General features: G+C 37.3%; 5 protein-coding genes across 5 annotated transcripts; all 5 read left to right on the top strand.

Annotated features, from left to right (window-relative positions):
* The first annotated feature begins 567 nt into the window (after window positions 1-567).
* Window positions 568-3,556, top strand: LOC140814809 (uncharacterized). The gene is made up of 3 exons (XM_073173906.1): window positions 568-1,139; window positions 1,879-1,959; window positions 2,868-3,556. Exons 1-3 carry the CDS (start codon window positions 731-733, stop codon window positions 3,284-3,286), a joined length of 909 nt encoding a protein of 302 aa, XP_073030007.1. The 5' UTR covers window positions 568-730; the 3' UTR covers window positions 3,287-3,556.
* A 565-nt stretch (window positions 3,557-4,121) lies between these two features.
* LOC140814318 (uncharacterized) lies at window positions 4,122-7,718 on the top strand. Its single transcript, XM_073173263.1, has 8 exons — window positions 4,122-4,581; window positions 4,934-5,092; window positions 5,390-5,721; window positions 6,200-6,539; window positions 6,765-6,913; window positions 7,134-7,227; window positions 7,387-7,458; window positions 7,538-7,718. The coding sequence occupies exons 1-8, from the start codon at window positions 4,222-4,224 to the stop codon at window positions 7,580-7,582; spliced, it is 1,551 nt and encodes a 516-aa protein (XP_073029364.1). The 5' UTR covers window positions 4,122-4,221; the 3' UTR covers window positions 7,583-7,718.
* A 1,533-nt stretch (window positions 7,719-9,251) lies between these two features.
* LOC140814081 (aspartate aminotransferase, cytoplasmic) lies at window positions 9,252-13,777 on the top strand. The gene is made up of 12 exons (XM_073172941.1): window positions 9,252-9,496; window positions 9,634-9,705; window positions 9,794-9,855; window positions 9,930-10,013; window positions 10,283-10,382; window positions 10,466-10,586; window positions 11,080-11,243; window positions 11,379-11,516; window positions 12,226-12,347; window positions 12,531-12,625; window positions 13,200-13,320; window positions 13,451-13,777. The coding sequence occupies exons 1-12, from the start codon at window positions 9,326-9,328 to the stop codon at window positions 13,533-13,535; spliced, it is 1,335 nt and encodes a 444-aa protein (XP_073029042.1). The 5' UTR covers window positions 9,252-9,325; the 3' UTR covers window positions 13,536-13,777.
* A 965-nt stretch (window positions 13,778-14,742) lies between these two features.
* On the top strand, window positions 14,743-18,600 carry LOC140814040 (NADH dehydrogenase [ubiquinone] iron-sulfur protein 7, mitochondrial-like). Its single transcript, XM_073172896.1, has 2 exons — window positions 14,743-15,195; window positions 18,149-18,600. Exons 1-2 carry the CDS (start codon window positions 14,777-14,779, stop codon window positions 18,381-18,383), a joined length of 654 nt encoding a protein of 217 aa, XP_073028997.1. The 5' UTR covers window positions 14,743-14,776; the 3' UTR covers window positions 18,384-18,600.
* A 407-nt stretch (window positions 18,601-19,007) lies between these two features.
* On the top strand, window positions 19,008-24,121 carry LOC140813749 (uncharacterized). The gene is made up of 6 exons (XM_073172446.1): window positions 19,008-19,362; window positions 19,790-20,079; window positions 20,155-20,247; window positions 20,310-20,381; window positions 20,551-20,667; window positions 22,734-24,121. Exons 1-6 carry the CDS (start codon window positions 19,077-19,079, stop codon window positions 23,859-23,861), a joined length of 1,986 nt encoding a protein of 661 aa, XP_073028547.1. The 5' UTR covers window positions 19,008-19,076; the 3' UTR covers window positions 23,862-24,121.
* Window positions 24,122-24,215: the final 94 nt, after the last annotated feature.

Genomic DNA, 24,215 nt, shown 5'->3' with positions numbered 1-24,215 from the left:
CTGTTCAGCTGACGTAAGAGGATTCCAGTCACCCGGCACAACATCTTTCTTCTCGGCGGCGAGGGGAGTAATCCCCTTGGCTGGGTTTAGTAAACCCTGTTGCTGACCACTTGTTAACTGATACTGTGAAGTGTACTTAAAGCAGTATTGGAAGACACGTGGTTAGCATGCTGAGGCATCTTCCTCTGTTACTTGGGAGGTATATCTTTAAGTATTATTTTTTATATCTAAAGTATTATTTTTTAGTTAAAAATTTGTGTGAGACGATCTCAGGGTTGTATTTGTGAGATGAATCTTTTATTTAGGTCAAAATGTATTATTTTTATGCTAAGAGTATTACGTTCTATTGCGAATATGGGTAGGGTTGACCCGTCTCACAGATTAAGATCCGTGAGACGATCTCACGTCAAACTCACTCTACTTTTTATTTTGAGTATGAGTAGGATTGACCCGTCTCACATATTAATATCCGTGAGACGATCTCACACGAGCCTAACTCTAAGTCTAAACTATTACAACCTAAGATTTGACGGTTTGGACAATAATTTGTTTTAAGCTTAAATTTTAGTTATATGATTCCCAAAGATGGTGTCCAACTCAAAACCCATTCCCAGCAACTCTCCAAACCCTAGCTCTTCTTTTGAAATAAGCAAAAGCACAAAGGCAATTTCACACGATAACGAGCGAAATCCAAATCCCGCATTTGTATGTAAAATAATGTTCAATTGAGATGGCGATAATTGGAGATGCATTGCGTCAGGCTTTCATGCCGAAGCACGAGTATCAGAGCCTACGCGAGGAGGAAAAGGCGTGGCACAAGCTCCAGAAGCCGTTGATTTTGATTTCATTTACCCTAATTTCTCTTGCTATCTTGATTTCCTCTGTTATTAGTTTGAGCATCGTGTTTCCCGCTGATAATTTGCGGCGGCCTTTCTGCCGTGACGCAAGGATACAACCGTTGTCGGTTAATTTCACAGCGCATACTGTTGCTTCTGGAGATGGTGGAGGTCGAGAAGAGTTGGATCTTCTACCCGGAGCATTTGTTTTGACGGATCGGGAGACGGTTGATTATTACTGGATGGTTGTATTTGTACCTTCGGCTATCGTTTTTGCTGCATCGTCGGTTTACTTGATTGCAGGTTAGTGAAATGTATGATCTTCGTGAAACAACTGTTTGTCAATGCTTCGACCAAAAGCATCTTGGTAATCTTTGTGTATGCATCTGCTAGGGAATAAAATTTCTTTTCTTTGACGCAGTTGTCAACCATTCAAATTTAAATTTGATGGAATAGAATTTTGAATCTGGCCTATTAATTTTTGTGGAATGAACAGTGACATCTGTTATGATATGTATCTCGATTATATGTCATTTGATTGATAAAAGGAGAATATTAATTGATTAATGTAGCCATTTGTGAAATCAATACTGAATGAGGGCAGTGATTTGATCGTACCTGGACAACATGGAATTTGTGAAGGAAATCATCTAATTATCTTGCATCCAACTTATATACAATCTGGTAATTAGCTTTCCACAGAACTATGACCTACAATGTTGATGCCCCATATTCGAAAAAGCTCAAGTTTGCGTAGATTAATACTGTAACACATAGTGGAACAATGTTTCTTTTTATGGACTTCAGGTGCATTTTTTGATATTTTTCATATATTTTATGTTGGTGTTGAAGATGAGAGAAAAATGGCAATGAAGTAACATGCTGCATGTGGCAAAGTAAGATAGAGTTCTATGGAAGAATGTCAAAATGTAGGTTTTTCTTTGATGGAGTAACAACCATACAAGTGCAGTCCGTGGTTTACGATTTGTATTTATCACGGTTATTTTTACTTGAACTGTAATGCCAATTAATTGTTATGCAGGTATCATTGTTGCTTATAATGCTCCCCTGAGACATGGATGCTTGAAAGTGGTTGAAAACAATCACTGTGCTTCGAGAAGAGGTAAGATTATTACTCAATAATATGTTTAATATTTTTGTGGGGCCTGCAGTTTGAATTTTAAATTTATATGCTATGTATATTACGTGGCAACATTCAAATGATAGTTAAGCTTAAGAGGTCCGGTTGGTGATTGCCCAGGCCCCTTTTCTCCCCGTCTTGGGTTACTTGTCCTGTTTTCATTATGGTTATGGATTACTTCAGAATGAGAACATCAATTTTTCACCAGCTTTAAGTGCATATGATTTGGTAATTCAAAATTATACGTGTATTCTTATTGTGCGTTTTTTAAATAGTGGATATTTTAGTCCTCGACTTTGAAGTGTTTTGCTATGATAAAAGTATTATTAAAGAACAATCCAAATAATTATTTGGATTATTTTTCCTTGTATTTTGATGGTTGTGCTGTTATGAACAAGAAGTACTACTGTCCGTGTGAGTTTGTTATATGCAACTTAAGGTTGTGGTTGGTCCAATGCGGATATTACAGAACCCCCGTTGTTGTCTGGTCAATTAGTATTCAATTTGCGAAAAGAAAATTGCTAAATAATTAAATAGCGTAGTGGAAACATATGTGATAGGGCGTGTGTCGAAGAGATTCCAAGATTCGTGAAAATAAAAAATAGAAATATGTTTTTTTTCTTGAGCTTGACTGAAAGAAAAAGAAGAAGGTGGAAATTCTTGTGTCGTGTTTTGTGAGTGTCACGTATGTGAAGCATAGCTTTGTTTTATGCGTAGATATCAACTAGAAGAATTCCAATTTCATCAGTACAGTCTTTGGTATCCGTGCATGTACCACTGCTTGTAATTTGTGGTTTATTTGTGGTTTTTAGATTTCAAAGAACATTTTTTGCATTTGTTCTACAGTCTAGTTTCGAAATGCTTTCATTCCAATTTCAAACCATTTACAGGTGGAGTGCGCTGTCTATCAATCCTAAACGTTGTGTTTACCGTAGTTTTTGGCCTTCTTGCTCTATTTCTCGGTTCAACACTTCTGACACTCGGTAGCAGCTGCGCGTTGGCATTGTTTTGGTGCTACGAAATTGCCACTTGGGGCTTGGCTATTCTCCATGGAGGAGCCGCCTTCTTCCTCAGAAGAAAAGCATCAACAATTCTAGATGAAAGCGACTTTGCCCATAGGAACATCGGGCTTGAAATGCTAGAAGCAGACCCAATAGAATTCACCCCAGATGTTGAGAAACGTGTAAAAGATGGTTTTAAAACGTGGATGGGTCCTTCTTTCCTGTCTTCTGATGAGGAAGACGATCCTGACGACTATGTCGAAGTTCCAACCGTGACTCGAACAAACTCCAGTCGTCAAAGAATGTGAACCTTGTCGATGTTAGGTGTCACGGACGCCTTGGGTGTAGCGTCTGACTGTCACACAAGCATGTTGGATTCTACCGAGGAAATTTGGTGCCAGCTTGTTGATACATTTACACGATTTATAGGGCATGGAGTTTGATACTAGCATAGGTGCAGATGTAGTGTCGATTTGTATAATTTTCTTCCAATTCATATTTTTTTAACATGAATATTATCTCCGTGAAAAGGACTTTGGTATATGATAAATACGTTTGACTACAAGTTTATCTTTGGAATTCTGAATAATGTCCATCAATCGAAATTTACATGTAATAAGCTACTCTTTTTTAAAAAGAACACCGTGATTAAAATTATTGAGGTTGGTGAAGTCGTCGAATGCATTAAATTCGATTAATTCAGTTTCAAATAGAAAATCATCAAAATTTAAACCCACACACACACACACATACACATATATATATACACAAACGACGATTTAGAGGTTTCATGGTAAGAGAAGTAAATCCACAATATTTTCTTATATTGTCTCTCATGAAAGAAAATAATTATTTGAGAAGGTTATGTTTTTTTTCTTTCACTAGATTTTTGTCTCATATAGACAAGATTCATTCACCGTAATGTGATAAAAAAATTGGATACATTTTAATATTTATCATAGATAAGAAGTCAATACCAAAAACCTATAAAAAGGCACTTATGTAATTCATTTGATGTATTAAATTTCACTTATATTTGCATAAAATTTTTAACGATAATAATAATAACAATAAAACTTAAACGAAAAATATATAAATTAAAAAATTATTATTATATTATAAATAGGAAAAGAGCCTGTTGTAGATAAGCCCAGTGGAAAGCCCATAGCCGAAAAATCAGCTCCAACTTGGTTCAGCTAGGGCAGACACCAATCCTGTGAGACTGCAGCCATCTTCATCAGCAATGGCGGGAGCTACGTCATACGAGCAATCCGATTCCGTCGACTCAGCCGCACTGGGCTACGACCCCAACTATGTACCCGATTCCGTTAAGTCTTTCGTGGTTCATATGTACCGCCACATCAGGGAGAAGAATGTCTACGAGATCCACCAGATGTACGAGAACTCCTTTCAGAGCATCAGCGACCGATTTTTTAAGGATTCTCCTTGGCCTTCCGTTGATGCCGTTGCGCCGTATGTTGATAACGACCATGTATTTTGCTTGCTCTATCGCGAGATGTGGTTTCGGCATTTATACGCTAAACTTTCGCCTACGCTCAAGCAGCGTATTGATTCCTGGGATAATTACTGTAGCCTTTTTCAGGTTGGAGAAATTCATGTTTGATTCTGTGAGCTTTGAATTTGTTCTTTTTCAGGAATTATTTATTATTTTGTTTATAGTATTTTCATTCAATTTAGAAAGCGTCAAGTGTTCGCTTATTAAAGTCTACCTGGGCTAGCTTGTTTAGTGTTTGAAAATTTAATGGGTTGAGCTGTATAATGTGTTGTTGACTAGAGCTTGGGAGTGTTTGTGGAGAAAACATGAGATATACAACACAATTCGCATAGAAAAGCTTTAAGAATGGCAGTATTTGGATTAGTCATTGGTTGTTTACTCTTTTGACTTATTATCATAATAAATAATATTGGAAGTATGTATTTGTCCTGGGTTGCAGGTTGTGTTGCATGGAGTAGTGAATATGCAATTGCCAAATCAGTGGTTGTGGGACATGGTGGATGAATTTGTGTACCAGTTTCAGTCGTTTTGTCAATATCGTGCCAAGATGAAGAACAAGACCGAGCAAGAGATTTCACTTCTGAGACAACATGATCAGGTTTGTTGATGTAGTAGATTGTGTAATTGGGCTGTGTCTGTCTCTGTATGTGACAGTTTTCCTGAAAATGTACTACTTCAACTGATTATGTTCTTTGATCCTTTCCAGTGATCCTTTCTTTTAATAGTCAGTTTGTTGAAAGGGACTTTTTGGTACAGTCATTGAAAGGAACGTGGACCTAATTAAACTAATTTATATAAATGAATCTCTTATGTTCATGTTCTAGTTGTCTATTTAAATCCAACTAGGATCCTGGGAAATACATCTCTTAATGTTGTTTCATGTTTTGTCTCTTAGGCTTGGAATGTTTATGGTGTCCTCAATTATTTACAAGCACTCGTAGAGAAGTCAATGATCATTCAAATCCTGGAGCAGGAGAAGGAAGGGCTCGAACAGTTTACTGCTACCGATGGATATGACTACAATGGTGGTAGTAATGTGCTGAAGGTGTTGGGATATTTTAGTATGATAGGCCTGCTTAGAGTTCACTGTTTACTGGGTGATTATCACACTGGTCTGAAGTGCGTAATTCCAATTGACATAAGTCAACAAGGCGTGTACACCAGTGTAATTGGAAGCCACATAACTACTATATATCATTATGGGTTTGCAAATCTTATGCTACGAAGGTCGGTTTCTCTGTATTTGCCTCTATGCATCTAGCTTTGTGACGACATTGTTTCCCAGTAAACTTAAATTTAATTATTCTGATGCAGCCCTAGTTTAACTAGTTTTTATTTTTCAGATTTTATTAAATATGTTATTTGTGTCACGACTGGTAATTTAATACATCAGGACTCTGTATTATTTCGATCGTGTTACAAATAACATAATATCAGATTAGGATCAATACTCTATATATGTCTGTTACTTGCATTGAACTTTCGAGTTCAGCATTAATAGTATTTTCGATTCATATTGGTTCTTTTTTCTCATTTGAATCATCCCTTCTTCTGCACCAGATTCTTAATGTTTCATTGTATAATATAATTGTTGATTGTTTGCATCATGGTTCAGTTTATTCTATCTATTGTTCCATTATCTGGAATCATATTGTTGAATTCTCTGCAATTCATCCTAATACATACCCCATTCAATGCTTAACAGATATGTGGAGGCAATTCGAGAGTTCAATAAAATACTTATTTACATTTTCAAGACTAAGCAATATCACCAAAAATCTCCTCAGTATGATCAGATTTTGAAGAAGAACGAGCAGATGTATGCCTTGCTTGCCATTTCTCTTTCTCTTTGCCCTCAGGTGAAACTTGTTGAGGAGACTGTGAACTCCCAATTGCGGGAGAAGTATGGTGAGAAAATGTCAAGGATGCAGAGGTTTGACGACGAGGGATTTGCCCTATATGATGAGCTTTTCTCTTACGCATGCCCAAAGTTCATTACTCCCTCTGCCCCGAGCTATGAGGATCCTCTTGTTAATTACAACCAGGTTTGGGATCTTCTAAAGTGTACTCCATTAAAGTGGTTTTTACTCATTCTGTATGACAGCCAATTTTTTCCAAATCAACACATTTTTATCACCTTTAAATTGCCCATGCACCACTTGTAATATTCTTTTTATTTTCTTTTGCCCATAAATTTTCTATTGTTAAATGCTTTGGGGTGTTGAATATTTGATGGTAGTTGATGGTGATGCATGATTAAATTTTCTCAGGATGCTTATAGGCTGCAGTTGAAGTTATTCCTTTATGAAGTGAAGCAGCAACAGCTATTGTCAGGGGTCCGAACCTTCTTGAAAATTTACTCCACAATATCTCTTGGAAAACTCGCAACTTACATGGATATAGATGAACCTACTTTAAGGTCAGATTCTGCATTTATTTCAATTGAAGGCCCCTACTTTCACCTATGTGTAGTGTGCTTGCTACCTTATACTAATTTGAAAAATGTACATTGTATCACGCAACTTAACAATTATTCAATTTTAAATTGCCATGATTCTAAAAATTAAAGGTTTATAGTAAGGGGTCTCAAGATTGGACTACTCATTCTTTTTAACCGGTTTTGCTTTGTTTATCCGCAGGACAATCTTAATCACATACAAGCACAAGACTCATTCTGTAGATTCCGATGGAAAAGTTCTTTCCAACGCTGATGTGGATTTCTACATCGATGATGTGAGTTTTTGAAATTTTTCTTCTCGTCCCCGGCTTAAATATCACATTCTAATTCGTTTGGGACCACTGTAATATGATTTTTAGGTCCAGCCATTACTAACTCTTCAAGTGACGAGTTTGTCATATTTTGAATCCAACTTATTTCTTCCATAATTTCAGGACACTGTTCATGTTGTAGAATTCAAACCTGCAAAACGCTATGGTGATTACTTCATGCGACAAATTGTCAAGGTATGCTATGTGATATGCAATGTCGCAATTCTTGTCATTTTCTATATATTGTTGTAAACTGCTATTTATTTATTTGCAGCTTGAAGGGTTGATGAATGATATCGACAGGATAAAACTCGAGTGAGCATTTTAAGTTTGTTCTAGTGCGATTTTGTAGAATATAATTTAAGATTTGAGACGCTATCTCTTGTGAAATTTTATTTTATATTCCTCAACCGATGGTTTTTTACATGCTATTATTATACGCGTTGGTTGTGTTAGTATGTAGCTCAATTAATGTGACGAATTGGAAGAAGTAGCTCCACCATTTAACGGGCTAAAAAAGGCCATTTCAAGATTTCATAGGTTTCAAGATTTCAGATATCCATAGTCCAGAATGTACCCGACACGATGTTTTGAATATGCTGTCCAAATATGAGCCTAATACAACGTTAGATTTACACAAACGGCGTGGACTACGCAGATTCTCTGCGAGAAACTAGCGGTCTCTATCTGCACTCTAAGAACTGATTCAAACAACTTAAAAAATCTGATCTCTATCATTCACAATTTAGCACTCTCTTGTGAACGTGTTGATCAAATTTCAGCTCGATCTAACGAATTTAAACGTTTCTGATTTTCATGGACAAATCCGAAAATTCCCTCTTTATTTTTTTGTCTTGGTCTTTTTAACGGCTTGTTGAGCTTGAATTATGGTAAGAATCTCTCTCTTTTTATCGGGCTAGACTTATTGGGTTTGTGGCTTCTCCACATGAAGAGAAACCCACCCATGACCCAACAAGAACTACATTAAAGACACTAAAAATGTATTTTACATTAGCGTTCGGGGGTTTCTTGTGATAATACAAGATAGAGATTGTGTAACCTATTGTTGTTTTGGCACAGCAGGGGATCCATTCACCTTTTGTAACTTTTCAGGGTGAAAAGGTTCTTGGATAATATAATATGCATTTGGTTTTAGTTTTTGAATTGATTGGGATTTTTTTTTTTGTTGGGGTCTCTTCCTAGGTTGTTTTATTTATTTATTCGATATTTGTAGTAACTTTTTAAAATATTTACTCCATCGTCATGACCAACTTTGGGATTTGATGAATTAAATCAAGTACAAGTCATGCCAAGTATTTTGTTTCAAGGGAAAATGAGCGAGTCTGTTATTGATTGTGATTGTTCAAAAAGTATTTAGTTAAATAAATATACTTTTTTTTAATATTCAATATTTTTGGCTGATCCAAAATTATTATACATAGGTTGATACACTATCAAATAGTATCTTTAATAAGTCTATTTTTTGTTATTTTATTATCAAAGACCACTTTTTTTAAAACTTCAAATGTTATTAATTTTTTTTTTCCGCTAAATTCTTTCGTATCTATAAATTTATCATTTATTCAAAGCATATAATCCGTAAATAATGTAATATTTCCATTAAATGAAAAGTTGAAGATAGAGAAGTTCTGCGACTCTTTCATATCAATCTCGTATATGGAAAGCTACGAACGAAATGGATAAAGTCTTGCGGTGGCAAGCAAAGTCAAGTGGCCTCGTCCATCGTGCCAACGACATTAATCTTATCTCTATTTTTTTTCTATTTAAATGTCTGTATTTTGTCAATATTTAAGATATTGCCACATCACCGAGAGAGCGTTATATGTATATTTTACTGTTATGTTTATCTCAACTTCGATAAAATCAAATAAATATATATATATATATATTTTATCGCATCCAACTATCAATTCATTTGCTCATATATATATAGCAAAATATATATATATATATATATGCATGAGATGAAGTCCCAAAGAGTAAAGCAAAGAAAGAGGTTTGCACACAGATTTGTCTAATAATAATAATAATAGTAATAATAATGAACAAGGGAGACATTTCAGCATCACCAACTGATCGGAGGCTGACTACTTTGGCTAGACATCTCCAAAGCTCTCCTATGGACTCCGCCGACCAATCCCTCCACGTTTCGCCAACTTCCGCCTCTGTCTTTCACCATCTTGTTCAAGCTCCCGAAGATCCTATTCTCGGGGTAATTCTCTCTGCATCATCTGTATAAATATCTTTATTTTTTTTTTAAATGTTGATCGGATCTGATATAAGCAGCATCGTTTTATTCCATTCCGTTTTATACATTCTTAAAATCACTTTTTGAATTTTTAAAAAAAGGTTACTGTTGCGTACAATAAAGACCCTAGCCCGGTGAAATTGAATTTGGGAGTCGGTGCGTATCGGACAGAGGTGAATTGAGTTACTCGCTCTTCATGATTATATATAGATAGTGATTTCGTTAGTGCTGATTGATCTTAACTTGATCGTATGACCACAGGAAGGAAAACCTCTTGTTTTGAATGTTGTTAGAAAAGCAGAGCAAATGCTAGTCAATGACAGGTATATGTTTTGCCATTTTGTGTCCGGAGATTTCAGGATTGTTGAATGTGCTTATAAGTTCAATTCTGACACAGCTCTCGTGTAAAGGAGTATCTCCCCATAGTTGGATTGGCAGATTTCAATAAACTGAGTGCAAAGCTCATTCTTGGTGCTGACAGGTGACCATACCCTTCACTTCATCAACTGATTTTTTGTCTTTTACTAGCTTTCATCAAATGTCATGTCTTTCCAAAGAAATTATTTTTATGGATTAGACCAAGGTTGTCAATGAATCCCCTTTCATTTTATCGTGACACTTGTTCTTCCTAGTTGTGAGCTGAGCCTGATTGGTCACTGATGGCTCTCTGTCCTTGCTCGGGTTTCCTTCCATTGGACTTGTAAAATAGTATATCATTATGAATCACTTTCTTTGTTTTCTTGCAAATAGTCCCGCTATTCGAGAAAACAGGGTCACAACTGTTCAGTGCTTATCTGGTACTGGCTCGCTGAGGGTTGGTGGTGAATTTTTGGCCCGGCACTATCATCAAGTAAGTTGAAGTTCTCTAGGTTTAGCTTTACTTAAATTCTTCTGAATTCAGTTGTCATTTAGCCATTGCCTATGTGTTTGCAGCGTACCATATATATTCCAGTGCCAACGTGGGGAAACCACCCCAAAGTTTTTGGTTTGGCTGGATTATCTGTAAAGACTTATCGCTACTATGATCCTGCAACTCGTGGACTTGATTTCCAAGGTTTGTAGATATTCTCTCATAAATAAAATGTACTGCTTTTGCACCTGGGGTTCGAGTTTGGCTGCCATACTTTACTTTGCCTCCTTGGTTGTGGAAGACAATAGCGGCTGTTAAACTGATGTTTACCTTGCAGTGCATCTAGTTAGTGTGGCTCCTGATCAGTAAAACAAAACATGCATTAAAATGTGTCCAGTAACTTTTTTGTTGGAGTGTTTTTAGTTGAAAACCGCATCGGATAATGTTCTAATAGTGTGTTTTAATTAATAGATGACCATATATCTCTGTTTCCTAATCCTAAACTGTGGGAATGTCTCTGTCAAGTTATTACACAAGACAAAGTGTAAATCTAACTTGCGCTGAAGTTCTTTATTGAACTGTCATTTACTCATTGTTTCATCGATATAGAAATGTGTAAGCTCATCACTGCTTTGCCACATGGATCTCTTGTTTGTTTGGATGATATCTAAGATCTGTAGGTATGTTAAAACGACAGGCTTGGTGGAAGACCTTGGATCTGCTCCTTCTGGAGCCATAGTGCTTCTCCATGCATGTGCTCATAATCCAACAGGGGTCGATCCTACTACCCAACAGTGGGAGCAGATTAGAAAGTTGATGAGATCAAAGGCATTGCTGCCTTTCTTTGATAGTGCTTACCAGGTGATTGAAACATCGTCTATGGAATTTGAAATTATATTTATAGCATCTAAATTTGAGTCAGACTGGTCTGAAGTATCCATGCATGCATTAAATTTTTTTTTTATGCATGCATTAATTTAAATTCAATTGCTTTAGGGTTTTGCAAGTGGAAACTTGGATTCAGATGCACAGCCTGTTCGGATGTTTGTAGCAGATGGGGGTGAATGTCTTGTGGCTCAAAGTTATGCTAAAAACTTGGGGCTGTATGGGGAGCGTGTTGGTGCCCTAAGCATTGTAAGTTCGAAATACAATTACTTTGTCAACAGATTTGATTTTGTTGTGATCACACACTTCATTGAATTTTTTAACATTAAAAGAAGTGCCATATGCAACTTCCCTCGGTCTTCTCTGTGTTAGCAATTTTGAAATGCTAATCAAAGAAAGAGGCAAATGGCTTGATTTTTTCCTCATGTAATCATCTGAGCATGGCACCATTCAAATATTAACTTTGTGAGAACCGATCGATCGATTCTCCACTATGTTGAACAGCATCTCCATTTTCTTTCCAGTATTACTGGAAAAACACTGATCTCTTTGAGTATGAGAAAACCTATTTTTGAGGTTGGCCTCTAATGCTGCTTATTGTGTCATTGCTTGATGCTGAATATTGTGTTGCTGCATGAAAATAATAAAGTATAGTGAGAATGCATTTCATCCTTAGCGTTGTCTGTTTTCCTTTTTCTTTTATTTTTTATTCAAAGATCAGCTTGCAATTAGTATTGCACTCATATAGATGTTCGAGCAAATTCAAAACTGAAGCGGAATGGATAAAATAGCCCAAAGCATTTCTAGCCTCTAGAAGGCTTCAAGCACCAATATCCAAAATAAGCATTTCATTATATGAACTAAAATAATTCAGTTAGTACTATATCTGCATATGTGAGGTGATCAAGTACAGTAAACATGAGTGTGGAGGAATTATCATTCCAGAAAATTTTTCCAGGTTTGCCGAACTGCGGATGTGGCAGGTAGGGTGGAGAGTCAGTTGAAGCTGGTGATCAGGCCAATGTATTCAAACCCACCCATTCATGGCGCGTCAATTGTGGGAACTATCCTCAAGGACAGGTATGAATTGTGGTAGTTTACTGTTGTAGCATATGCAATGTACCATAAAATTTTTGAGCTCTTGTGTTTTTAAATGGAGAATTATACATATTTTACATGAATGTACAAAATGTAAAAGAAAAAATGTACCTGGTGAGTGGATGTTTTTACTAACATGAGGTCACTGATTTTACGAACGTGCAGTTCTATGTTTCAAGAGTGGACAATTGAGCTTAAAGCGATGGCTGATCGAATTATTAGCATGCGCCACCAGCTTCTAGATGCTTTACATGCTAGAGGTATTTAAGATTTGATTTCTCTCTGATTTTTTATCTTCTCTCCTCATGGGGAGACCCCACACTTCGTTGTCAGTTGCACTTCCCATCTTTCACTCTGCGTGAGCTTTAATTATTGTCTGGACAAACTATATGACAATTGGTAGCACCTGCAAACCCATCTAATTTAGAAATGCAATTTTGGATTCCTTCTGTCATTATGATTCTATTACATCAAATCTTGTGACCGGAGTACTTCAAAAAAAAAAAAACAAAAACTTGTGAGTGGAGCCAATCATTATGGTACCTGTGACCTTAGTATTCCTTGTCTAAATTTGAAGCTATAACATCTATTTTTAAGATATGGAAAATTAGATGAGGAGGTTTTGTTGCATCTTTTGTGGAACTCGGCTTCGCTTTCATGTGTCTTTTCACCTCCCATTACAATCACTAACTCAACCCAGGCTTTCTGCTAGGAAAAGTGCTAGCTATATAGTGTTATTTAAGAGGATAAAAATCTAAGCATTGCATCTCTTCGAGTATTTAGAAGGTGGTTTGCATTGATATTTATTTGGCACGTTCCATTTGATGCTGACAGATACACCTGGTGACTGGAGTCACATTATCAAGCAGATTGGGATGTTTACATTCACTGGACTTAATTCGGAACAAGTAGCCTTCATGACAAAAGAATACCACATCTACATGACATCCGATGGGTAAAAATTATTTATTGGAAGTTTGCGGCTACTCAATATCGTATTCTGCTATCCTATCTATTCCCCGCGCCCATGGCATTTCAAACGATGAATTCTGTTAAGACACATGTGAATATTGTTGCTTGTGCAGGCGAATTAGCATGGCTGGGCTGAGTACAAAGACCGTGCCACATCTTGCAGATGCAATGCATGCTGCTGTCACAAAAATGGGCTGATGATACTACCACTATTTTTTGTTGTTGTGGTTAATAAATTATGCATCACATCAAAGAAAGACCCATAACTCATTGGAAATAAGCTGCTGCTGCTTGGTACACCAAGAAAATTAAGAAATAAGATGCTTGGTCCTATAGAGTACTTGGAAGCAGATCTTTAATGTTTAATGTGTATTCTGTACTCGTCCGCGAAGTTTGAATTTATCAAAACTAGAGTGGAACTCAAATAAATATATTTCATATTTCGATGTTTGATGTATCAATTAGTTATTTAGAATATATATAGATTAATCAATCTTGAACATATTGTTCTTGTTCTTTCTTAATAGAGAGATGAAAATGTTAAAAAGTTGAAGCCAAATTAAGTCAAGTTCAATTTCAACTGTTCTGCGCGTTTCTGTTTCCTCGGCCTGACTTGATGAGAATATATAGGCACCGATACTATACTAAACACGAGAGGAATATATGAGCCGCAAAAGCATCCTGTAATGTATCAATCAAAGAAACAATTGCTTAGAACCTGTGAATCAATCTACAATCAACAAGGAAGAAACTCTTGTAGGTCCTAGGGTGATGAAAATTAAAGAAGACCAATGGATTAAGCTGGTCACAAATTTGGATATGAGGGGACGATGTAATAATTAAGTCTGCAACATAACAAACACACAATCACAGTTCCCACCAATGAAAGACAACGAAACTCCAAGCTTAAAACCCTCTCCGGTTCGATCCTCCTCGCTACTTGAGTTGTAATAAAAAAAATAATATTAACTTTTACTCATAATATCTTTTTTGATTTTTTCATTATATATACACTATATTATATTATATTATTTAGTGTGAGATTTTTAGAGTAACTACTACATCAAATTATGTAATTCTATAATTATCCTTCTCATCTTACTAAAAACCTTATCAAATCACCTCATATTTTACATATAAACAATTTAAACAAAACCTCCATTTTTAAATCGAACAATTCTTTTAAATTGAAAATAATTTCGTGTTTATTATTTAGTATTATTTGATCAAATTTAAAATAACACACGTGTCTAGTTTACATAATATTTCTGTGTTATATTATGTCCATGTAATGCATGTGCCACACGGAACGCTTTTGAAAGTCGATAAAATTTATCTCTAGCAGCGCAGAGAACCGTATTCTCCTCACCGGACGTTAAAAATAGAGAATCGACATAAAGCCGGTGTATTTTGACCTTTCTTTCTCCGCAGCAAGAAATATGGCAGCGCAGCTAGCTCGAAACGTCCACCGCGTGCTCTCCCAAACGGCACCGTATAACCACCGCTCCGCCATCGCGTCCATTCATACAACCCTCCCTTCGCTTGCGGCACAGTCCTCCTCCGCGCCAGCGCGCTACGGATCCGCCCCCCCGCCGTCGACATCTACTCCGACTGGCCTCCCAAAGGCGGCCGAATTTGTGATATCCAAGGTAGATGATTTAATGAATTGGGCTCGTCGGGGATCTATATGGCCTATGACGTTTGGGTTGGCCTGTTGCGCCGTCGAGATGATGCACACAGGTGCCGCGCGCTACGATTTGGATCGATTTGGGATCATTTTTAGGCCCAGCCCTAGACAGTCTGATTGCATGATTGTTGCGGGAACTCTCACCAATAAGATGGCTCCTGCCCTTCGCAAGTAAGTCTCAAGTTTTTATTTAATTTCCCCCTTTTCAAGCTTTGAATGTTGTTCGTTGTATTGAAGTGTAGTGGGTAATTATGTGACCTATAATTTGAGTTGCTTAAATTTTCAGTTGCTCTGTCTGTGTTTTGTTCCGTCAATCAATGGTTTTCGATATTTGCTCAACATTTATGTTCTATGTTGATCAGCTGGCTATGTACCTACATTTCTGCAAAATAAACATTAGTGTGTCTGAAGAGTGCAAAAAGCATCACGTGTAAAACATGTGGAATCTTAAAATTTGGAGTCTCTTTACTTCCAGGTGAATGAAGAGTTTTTGAATCACTTTCAGATGGGGCTAATCTTTAGTTTTTATTGCTAGGTTTATCTGTTGAGATTGATATTGTCTCAAGCATTATTGATGTTTGACCTTGTGTTATGGTATAGTCTCTTTTATGCTTTGTAAATTAGCTTTGGGTTAACTTTTCCTATTCGTGGATGTGTAAAAGGGCCCTTTGTTTCTGCATGCTAGCTTCCGAGAAAAGAGCAAAGTTGGAGTTTAAGCCATTTCATTTTCGTTCCCATTTTCAGTGCAACTCAATATTTGAAGAAGTAATTTTCTTTGTAGACGTAGTCATGTTCTTTGTATAATGTTATGGGACATGTGGTCTTTCTGACTTTTTTGTATTTGCTCGTATTGGGCTTAAAGTTGGTTTATATAGAGCAGCAGGTATCGACTAAGCTAAATCAGAAATGTACTCACTATGTTCCACATCCATAGGATCTTTGGATCCCGTGTTATTTTTTATAGGTCTGCTTGTAGTACATAACCTATGTTGGTTATACGGGAAGTAGATCTCTTTAGATTATACAAGGAGCACCCAGGGTGTCAAATGCCCTTGTGACATATTAAGTGTCCTTTTTATCTGGATTGGAATTAGGAGTTGACTATTTTTTTTATGGTAAACAATATTATATTATATTTAAATCATGTAATAATTACAAAAAGTGGATAAGATATCCGCACATGAAGCCCCTAGATCTCATGACATATTAACAATATATTAAGCTCCAATCTCTGACTAGATCTGAAACTTAAAATGTAGCTAACTCTTTATGCTTCCTAATCCAAGTAGAAGCCTGCATCTTGATCTTTTCCGAACATACTTTACCTGAATCCGCTATATCGTCAAAAATTCTCCTATTTTTTCCAATCAAACAAACCAGCAAATACATTGAACCACCACGGTCTAAAAAAATCTCCCCCTCTTACCAAGGCCGCTCCCTATATCAGCAGCAAATAAGTTCTTCGTTAACCTCAGAGCTACATATAGCAAGCTCAGCTCTTCCAAAGCTCGAAACCAAAGACATCTCGTGAAAAAGAAGAATGGTTCGATGTGATTTTTTTTATAAAGAAAAAATCTTAAATGGCTTGAAACAGGTTAACTTCGTCTTTGAGCTTCTGATTTAAAAAAAACGTACTCAAACAAAAGCTCTTCTTAGTAAAGAACTTTTAAAACCAAGTGCTTGTGTATCCAAATTTTGTCATGCATATTTTTAAAAATTAATACGTTGAAAAATATGGTCATTTGATCCAGCCTCCAGGTTAAAGCAATTAGTATTCATGAGATGAGAACCAGTTGTTTTCAGGAAATTAAGGATGAGCTGACTTTTCAAGGAGCAAAACAACAGGAATGTTGCCAGTGGCTCTTTGATCCTTAGTTTCTTTCTTGGCTATGTACTGTATGCAGTTCATCCAGTATGCAATTGCCTTTCTTATTTTTCTTTGTGTATAGTACATGCCATTAAGTTAAGTTCTTTTATGTTGAACTAGCAGCTATTCGAGTTTTAAGTTTCTCGGCTCTTCTCTGTTTTTTCAACGTTTCATCAGAATTAATTGTACAAAAAAGAAAAATGTTGTAAAAGATACTGCACAGAGCTATAACATCTCTAGAATCAAACTGAACAAATTGCCCTTATTTTCACTATTCACGTTCTGGGAAAAATTGATATTTCTTTTACATAAATCAGAGAGCTGCCGATAAAAAGGTTACCATTCAATTGAATTGGGATGTATGCAAGCAACTTCTTTGTGGGATAGACTTTTGGAAAATTGGCTTGTTTGAGATGAAAATAGACACTATGGTAGGTTTGAGATCAATTCAGTCCTGTCTTTTTTTGTCTCTGGGTTCAATATTTATCAAGGCTACTGTATTATAGTAATATTTATATGGATGGCATTGCGAGAGTTCATCTCATTCTTATGTCCTGAAGTCGACTCCCATACATCAGGAACCTGTTTTCCCGGATCTATTAACTGTCTTGTCCTTATTCATTCGAATCTTTGATTTGGTGCTTCTTCTTAAATCTTCAAAGAAGGGTGCTAAGCTTAAATTTACGCATGTGCCTGACACTTTAAAATCAAGTATATCTCGGCTTTAAAGCGGCGTTATTGTTGCAATCCTGAGTGCATTCCACCGATATATTTATCTTAATAGCCGTTTTGAGTATATGCTCGAGGGATCGGAATATCCTAGATACGCTTAGGAAGTAAAAAAGGGGCATATACTTGCAAGATAAGAATGTTTTATATTTTGCCAAGAAGATAAGAATGATTTGGACGCGTCCTCTGGTACAATTATATTAGGCGAGTTACTATTTGGAAGAGAGAAAGCTGGTTGCGCCTTTTATTTTGTAGTCAGTCCTGCTTTCCGGTTCTTGTTTTCTTATTTCATTTTATTTGGAGAATACATAGTCATATTCGTTATTCTTGCATAAAAGCATTAAGCATCTGATACTATTCCCCATGGAATGAGAGTTTCTCTTCTGTCTAGTTTCTAGCCTAAGAATTCTTCTATTTATGTAATCACAGGATCATGATTTACTGTTTAATTCGATTAATAAAATTGATTGGGTTATATTTCAAAGTTTTCAAATAGTTGGCCACTTGGTATAAATTTTTCCATCGCAGAGTCTATGATCAAATGCCCGAGCCTAGGTGGGTTATATCCATGGGAAGCTGTGCAAATGGTGGTGGGTACTACCATTACTCGTATTCTGTTGTTCGAGGTTGTGATCGGATAGTCCCAGTCGACATCTATGTTCCCGGTTGTCCTCCCACTGCTGAAGCCCTTTTATATGGACTTCTACAGCTGCAGAAGAAGATCAACCGGCGCAAGGATTTCCTTCACTGGTGGACCAAATAAGTGCCCTTGCTTGTTTTTGTGGCAGCTTTGGCTGCATGCATTTGTGGAAAATAAATCAAACGGCATGGAGCTTTTTAACGTGTAAATGCCAAGGAAAGGCAGATATTCTAGTTGTTTTGTCCATCGTGGTGACACCTTGTTATGTGTTATTGTACAATGTGGTCATGGTGCTTATGGATTTTGTTTGAATTTATATCGAATAAGGATTTTTACAATACATTTTTATCAATTTATATATGAGTTTGTAGAAGTTTAGAATGGAAAATTCGAATAATATTTATTTTTAAAAAAATTTGTATTTTTTAATTTCCATAATTTTTTGCATTTATACAAATTTTGTTGTTTTCTTTAAATAAATTTTCAAGCAAGCAAAAAATATTCAAAATATAATATTAATTATATAAATTCGTATAGTTTCAGTGTCAAAAAACTTTAGCACGTATCACAACTTATTACACGCTAGGGTCATGTCCATGGAATCTCGTTATTAAAAAAAAAAATCGCCGCGATAAGAAGGCGGCCCAAAACGCAAATTAGACTAAATATCGGGGTCAAACAGTAAAAATGAAATATATTGTATAAAAATCTACTGTTTCCTCGCCGAATATAAAAGAAAATCGGGCTCCCCACATCCTATTATTTCACTGTCTAATCCTCTCCATTCGCCGTCTAGGGTTTTTGCTATCTACTCTAATGGCGGAAGAGCTGCAGTACTCAGAATCCAACAAGCGCAAGTACGAGGACCACCAGACTTCTACTTCGCCGGCGCCTCGTAGGGCTACGGGGTTTTCGTTGGGCCCGGACTCTTCCGCTCCCCCTACATCGTATAACAGCGTCCCCCCTCCTATGAGCGAGATCGAGTTGGCAAAACGAAAGGCTCAAGAAATCGCCGCTAGGCTTTTGAACAACGTGGATCCGATGAAAAGAGCGAGAGTTGAAAACGGAGATGGTGGCGGGGGATTTGATTCGAGTGATGCTGGTGATGGTTTTCTCTATACTTTTTTTAACTTTTTTAATGGTGATGTTTCTTGCTTTAGTATCATTTTGTGTTCACACATCGTGTCATCTTTGTTATCCAATGTTTTTACACGAGCGCGTGTTCAGATTGCTTGGTGTTCTTGTAAACTTGAGTTTCATTTAGCTATGAGTTTATACTTCACTGTTCAATTTTGTATTGCATTTATATGAGCTTACGCATTTTTTGGTTTCTGAGAATGTAGTTACCGGGCCTGAATTTGTTGCTTCTTGGTTTATACGTTATGCATTGATTGATATTACTTTCAGTTGTACTTGATGACTTGTTTTATCTCTTAGTTTATACATATATGTTCAAGTATGCATGCTATGCCATATGTGAGAATCTAGTTATGGGGCTTGCACCCTGATGCCATTATGTTTGAATGCAGGTTTTGTTCACAAGCCTATGGGTATGGGTCTAAGCGGTCCACCAACAGGTGCATCCTATGGTTATCCAGGTCCGAGCAAGAAAATTGATATACCAAATGGCAGGGTAGGCGTGATTATTGGCAAAGGTGGGGAGACTATTAAATACCTTCAGCTTCAGTCTGGTGCTAAGATTCAGGTGACCAGAGACATGGATGTGGATCCAAATTCTGTTACAAGAGGTGTTGAGCTCACAGGTACTCCTGACCAAATAGCCAAGGCTGAGCAGTTGATCAGTGATGTTCTTTCTGAGGTACATGTACAAAGCAATTTGATGGCTAATATTTTGATCAAACTGATTCTGGCTATAACATATTTACCCAAACAGGCTGAGGCAGGTGGTTCCGGTGTTGTTTCTCGGAGAATGGCTGGGCAACCATCAGGAACTGATCCGTTTGTGATTATGGTTCCCAACAACAAGGTAATAGCATGCTTGTTGTTTATGTTTTTTACCCATTAATTAGAATCAATGAAAATTTTCAGGTGGGTCTTGTAATCGGCAAAGGAGGTGAAACCATTAAGAACATGCAAGCAAGGACTGGTGCTCGTATTCAGGTTTGTTTTCCTTTCAGTCTGTTGATGCTAGTAGATCGTTTGAATCTCTAGTAGAGCTGCTACTTCTGGTTTTTCTGAATATTCTGATATTGCAAAGGAGGTGAAACCATTAAGAACATGCAAGCAAGGACTGGTGCTATAACTGTTTTTCTGTTCCCAAATATTTCAGGTTATACCTCTCCACTTGCCACCTGGTGATGCGTCTAAAGAAAGGACTGTTCAAATTGATGGCACTAGTGAACAGATTGAGGCTGCAAAACAGTTGGTGTATGAAGTAATCAGTGAGGTTTGTTTGATGGTTGCATATGACTCACTTTGTCTTTTATGCTTTTTTATGTTCACTGTCAGTTAAACTCGACAAGTTATTAACATAATATTAATATGCATGTTTATTCTTAGTGGTGTATGATAGCTTGTGTTAGTTTCCTCATATGAAGTTTTATCTAGTTAAATTATGTTTCACTTCTTAATTTTTTTTAAGTGATATCCATCTATGTATTATGCAACTGTGCCTGTTTGTCTATGTGCTTTCCCTATTTGCAACTTGTACATGTAGAGGATTGCAGATATCTTTGCCACATCTGTCTACCTCTACGGCATGGTTGATATGGAGTCAATCTTGTGCAAAAATGATCCTTGGGTGGAGATCAGATTTTGCTGCTTTTGTTGTCGTGGGAGGCAGATCTCTTCGATATCTGGTTTGGATGTTATGCTTGATTTTTGGATGTACGAGTTCTTCGTATAACAATTTCTCCCACTCTGGTATATCAACCTGCAATCATATTGGGAGATAAAACGTTTTATATTTTTCTCTGACGTACTTTGATTTATCCTACACATATTTCAAGTAGCTAGACTTATATCACTTGTGAGATTGGTTAAATAGTGGTTGTAAGTATTGAGACTTGCATATTAAGATGTTCCCTTTGTGGTTACTGGATTTTGGATACTGATTACACGTGAGGCAGGTTTACGTGAGCATTCTACATTGAGGTAACTATCATCATACAAAGTTTATTATGGTGCTGGGATATATCTATACATATTTTTATGTTTCATTATTGATGTATCTTTAGTTCAATGTACTTTTCTATTGGTTTCATAATAAATTTATTTTCTTATAAAAAAATTGTGGTATCCTGAGTGACACTGTTGTAGGGGTTAGAGGGTAATGGACAGTTCTTGACACCATCACGGGCCTTTTGATGTATGTGTTTGCTTGACATTTTCTGGTATGGTTCCTCCCTTGTTATGATTTCCCCATATTTTGGAGATGGACCTACTGATAAGGGAATTCAAAGAGTTTGTATTCCTTAATTGCTATCATTATGATGGAAAGCCACAGATTCTGTCTGCCTTTACTGTTTAGAAATGACAAAAATTTATGACTTGTTTGCAGATGTTTATTTTGAGTATTCCTTGTCAGTTTATTTGGCAAGCCATTGCCATTTTTGAGTTCCTACTGTTCTGTATTCTCTGTTAAAATATCCTTGTGTAATATCCGGTGCAACTGACTTTTTCATTTATTTATTGCTTAAAAGATGAAATGACACTTCCTTTTAGAAATGTCGTAGAATTGCTACGAGATTGGAAATTCCATTCCATGTTTGTTTACATTTTCCTTGGTTGGTTGATGTTTTGATCAATTTAATTGATATTTGTGAATTGCAATGTTTGAAGCATTTGAAATTGGATGTCATAAGTAGGCAATCTTCTGGTATATTTTCTTTGATTGTTGGTTCCTTTATTATTTCTATCACCTTGTTTGTACTCTCGAGTGACTTTGTGCTCTCTATCCTCCCGTTCTTTGGGGGTTTTCGATTCTTGTTGGTAATGCATTCAAGACAGCCCAATTGAGGGGGAGTTATTTGTAATTATAGCCAAAGAGTAAATTGAAATATTTTACCCCATCACGAAATTAACGCATTGATTCCACTTCAAGTTGCTTATTCATTTAACTAGATGGAGGTGGATGATATTTGTGCCTTGCTCCCTCTTCTACCTGTTGGCCTCCATTGTTTTTATTATTCTAGTTATATAGTATATGCTATTTTCTTTGTACCCATTCACTTCGAATAGGGAGAGGATGGGCTTCTGCAGGAGTAATTCAATAATACGACCCAACCAGTACGGTATGTAGGCGTCTAACCTTTGTCTTGTTGCAACTGCGCCATATATACAGTGCTTAAAAGAATTATTTGATGTCGGTGTAACATCTCTATTTGTTCACATTTTACCTTGCTCTGATTGTGCTGCTAATTAGTAATTTCTCTATATTTTATCATGCCATTTTTGTTTCAGTACAAAACATCAACTATTGTCCTAGATTCATTTTTAAACAATCTTCTGCAGAATCGTCCTAGAAATTCATCAATGGCAGGAGGGTATCCACAGCAAGGTTATCAAGCTAGACCTCTGACTAACTGGGCACCTCCTGGTCCACCCATGCAACAATCTGGATATGGCTATTCCCATCCTGGCTCATATCCTGTTCCATCAGCACAGTATGGTATGAATCAACCACCTTACTCCGGTTATCCCCCTCAATCCTCTTCTGGTCCATATGCCTCCGGCTGGGATCAAACAACTGCACCACCAAATCAGCAAGCTGCACAAGGTGGCGGCAGCTACGATTACTACAACCAACAGCCTCCTCCACAGCAGAATCCAACTCAGGGAGGTCCTGGTGCTCCTACGGATGGTTCGGATTATGGTTACAATCATGCGTCTTCCTACAGTCAAGGACAAGGTTACGCTCAAGCTAGCTATGGTGGTTACCATGCAGGTGCCGGCTATGGTCAGCCTCAGCCCAATCCCGTCGGAACAGGATACGAACAGCAGCAACAAGGGTATAATGCTGCCTATGGTAATGTCTCAAATCCTGCACCAGATGGCCACCCCTCTTCGTATGGCACACAGGGTGATGTCAATCAAGCACCGGGATCTGGACAGTCGTACAACACTGGTGGTCAGCCCAGCCCAAATTATCATCCTCAAGCTTCCAACCAGGTCGGTTATGGTGGTCCCCCGTCTTCTCAAGGTATCTATGTAACCCAACCACTCTCTGGTTATGGCACATATGGTGCTCCTCCGGATCAAAAACCACCCAGCAGTCAACAAGCTTATGCACAGCCACAGCAGTCACCTAGTGGTCAGGGAGGTGGCTATACTCAACCAGGATATACACAGGCCGGTCATACGCAGTCAGATGCGGGAGCACAAAAACCACCATCGGCCGGTTATCCACAATCTCAGCCAGTTTATGGCCCCCCATCCTATGGAGCACCGCCATCGGGTCAACCCGGTTACGGGCAACAGGCTCTGTATAACAGCGCATATGACAGTGGATATTCTCAGGCTCCGGCTCAGCCTGCTGATGTTTCAACTGGCGCTTACTCACTAGGGATGTACGACACAACTCCACCGCCTTCCACTGCCCAGACAGGTGGTGCTGCCAAAGCCTCTCCCCCCGGTGGGTGAGCTGATTGGGAGAGATGATCACAAATGTTGGTTTAGGCTTTTAAGCTGTTAAGATCGACAATTTAATGCTTTTATGTTCGACTATTGACTTGGATCTTGTTTGGTTTTTGATATATTTTGCAAAAATACGATGTATGAGGAAGCAGCTGAATGATAAAACTCACGTGCATCAACGCTACAGGGGCGGACAAGTTTAATTTAATTTTGTACTCGAAATACATCAAATTTTTTGGATATAGAAAAGATGAATTTTAAATTAACGATTGGTTGGAATGGACGTCTGACTATGACTTTGTAATCAGTTGACCTTAAATCATAAGTTGGTTGGTTAGGAGGAAATAAGAAACTGGAAAT

This window comes from Primulina eburnea, chromosome 15, assembly GCF_022965805.1.
Source record: "Primulina eburnea isolate SZY01 chromosome 15, ASM2296580v1, whole genome shotgun sequence".
In the NCBI taxonomy this organism is placed as follows: Eukaryota; Viridiplantae; Streptophyta; class Magnoliopsida; order Lamiales; family Gesneriaceae; genus Primulina; species Primulina eburnea.
This window is presented reverse-complemented; position numbering and strand designations above follow the sequence as displayed.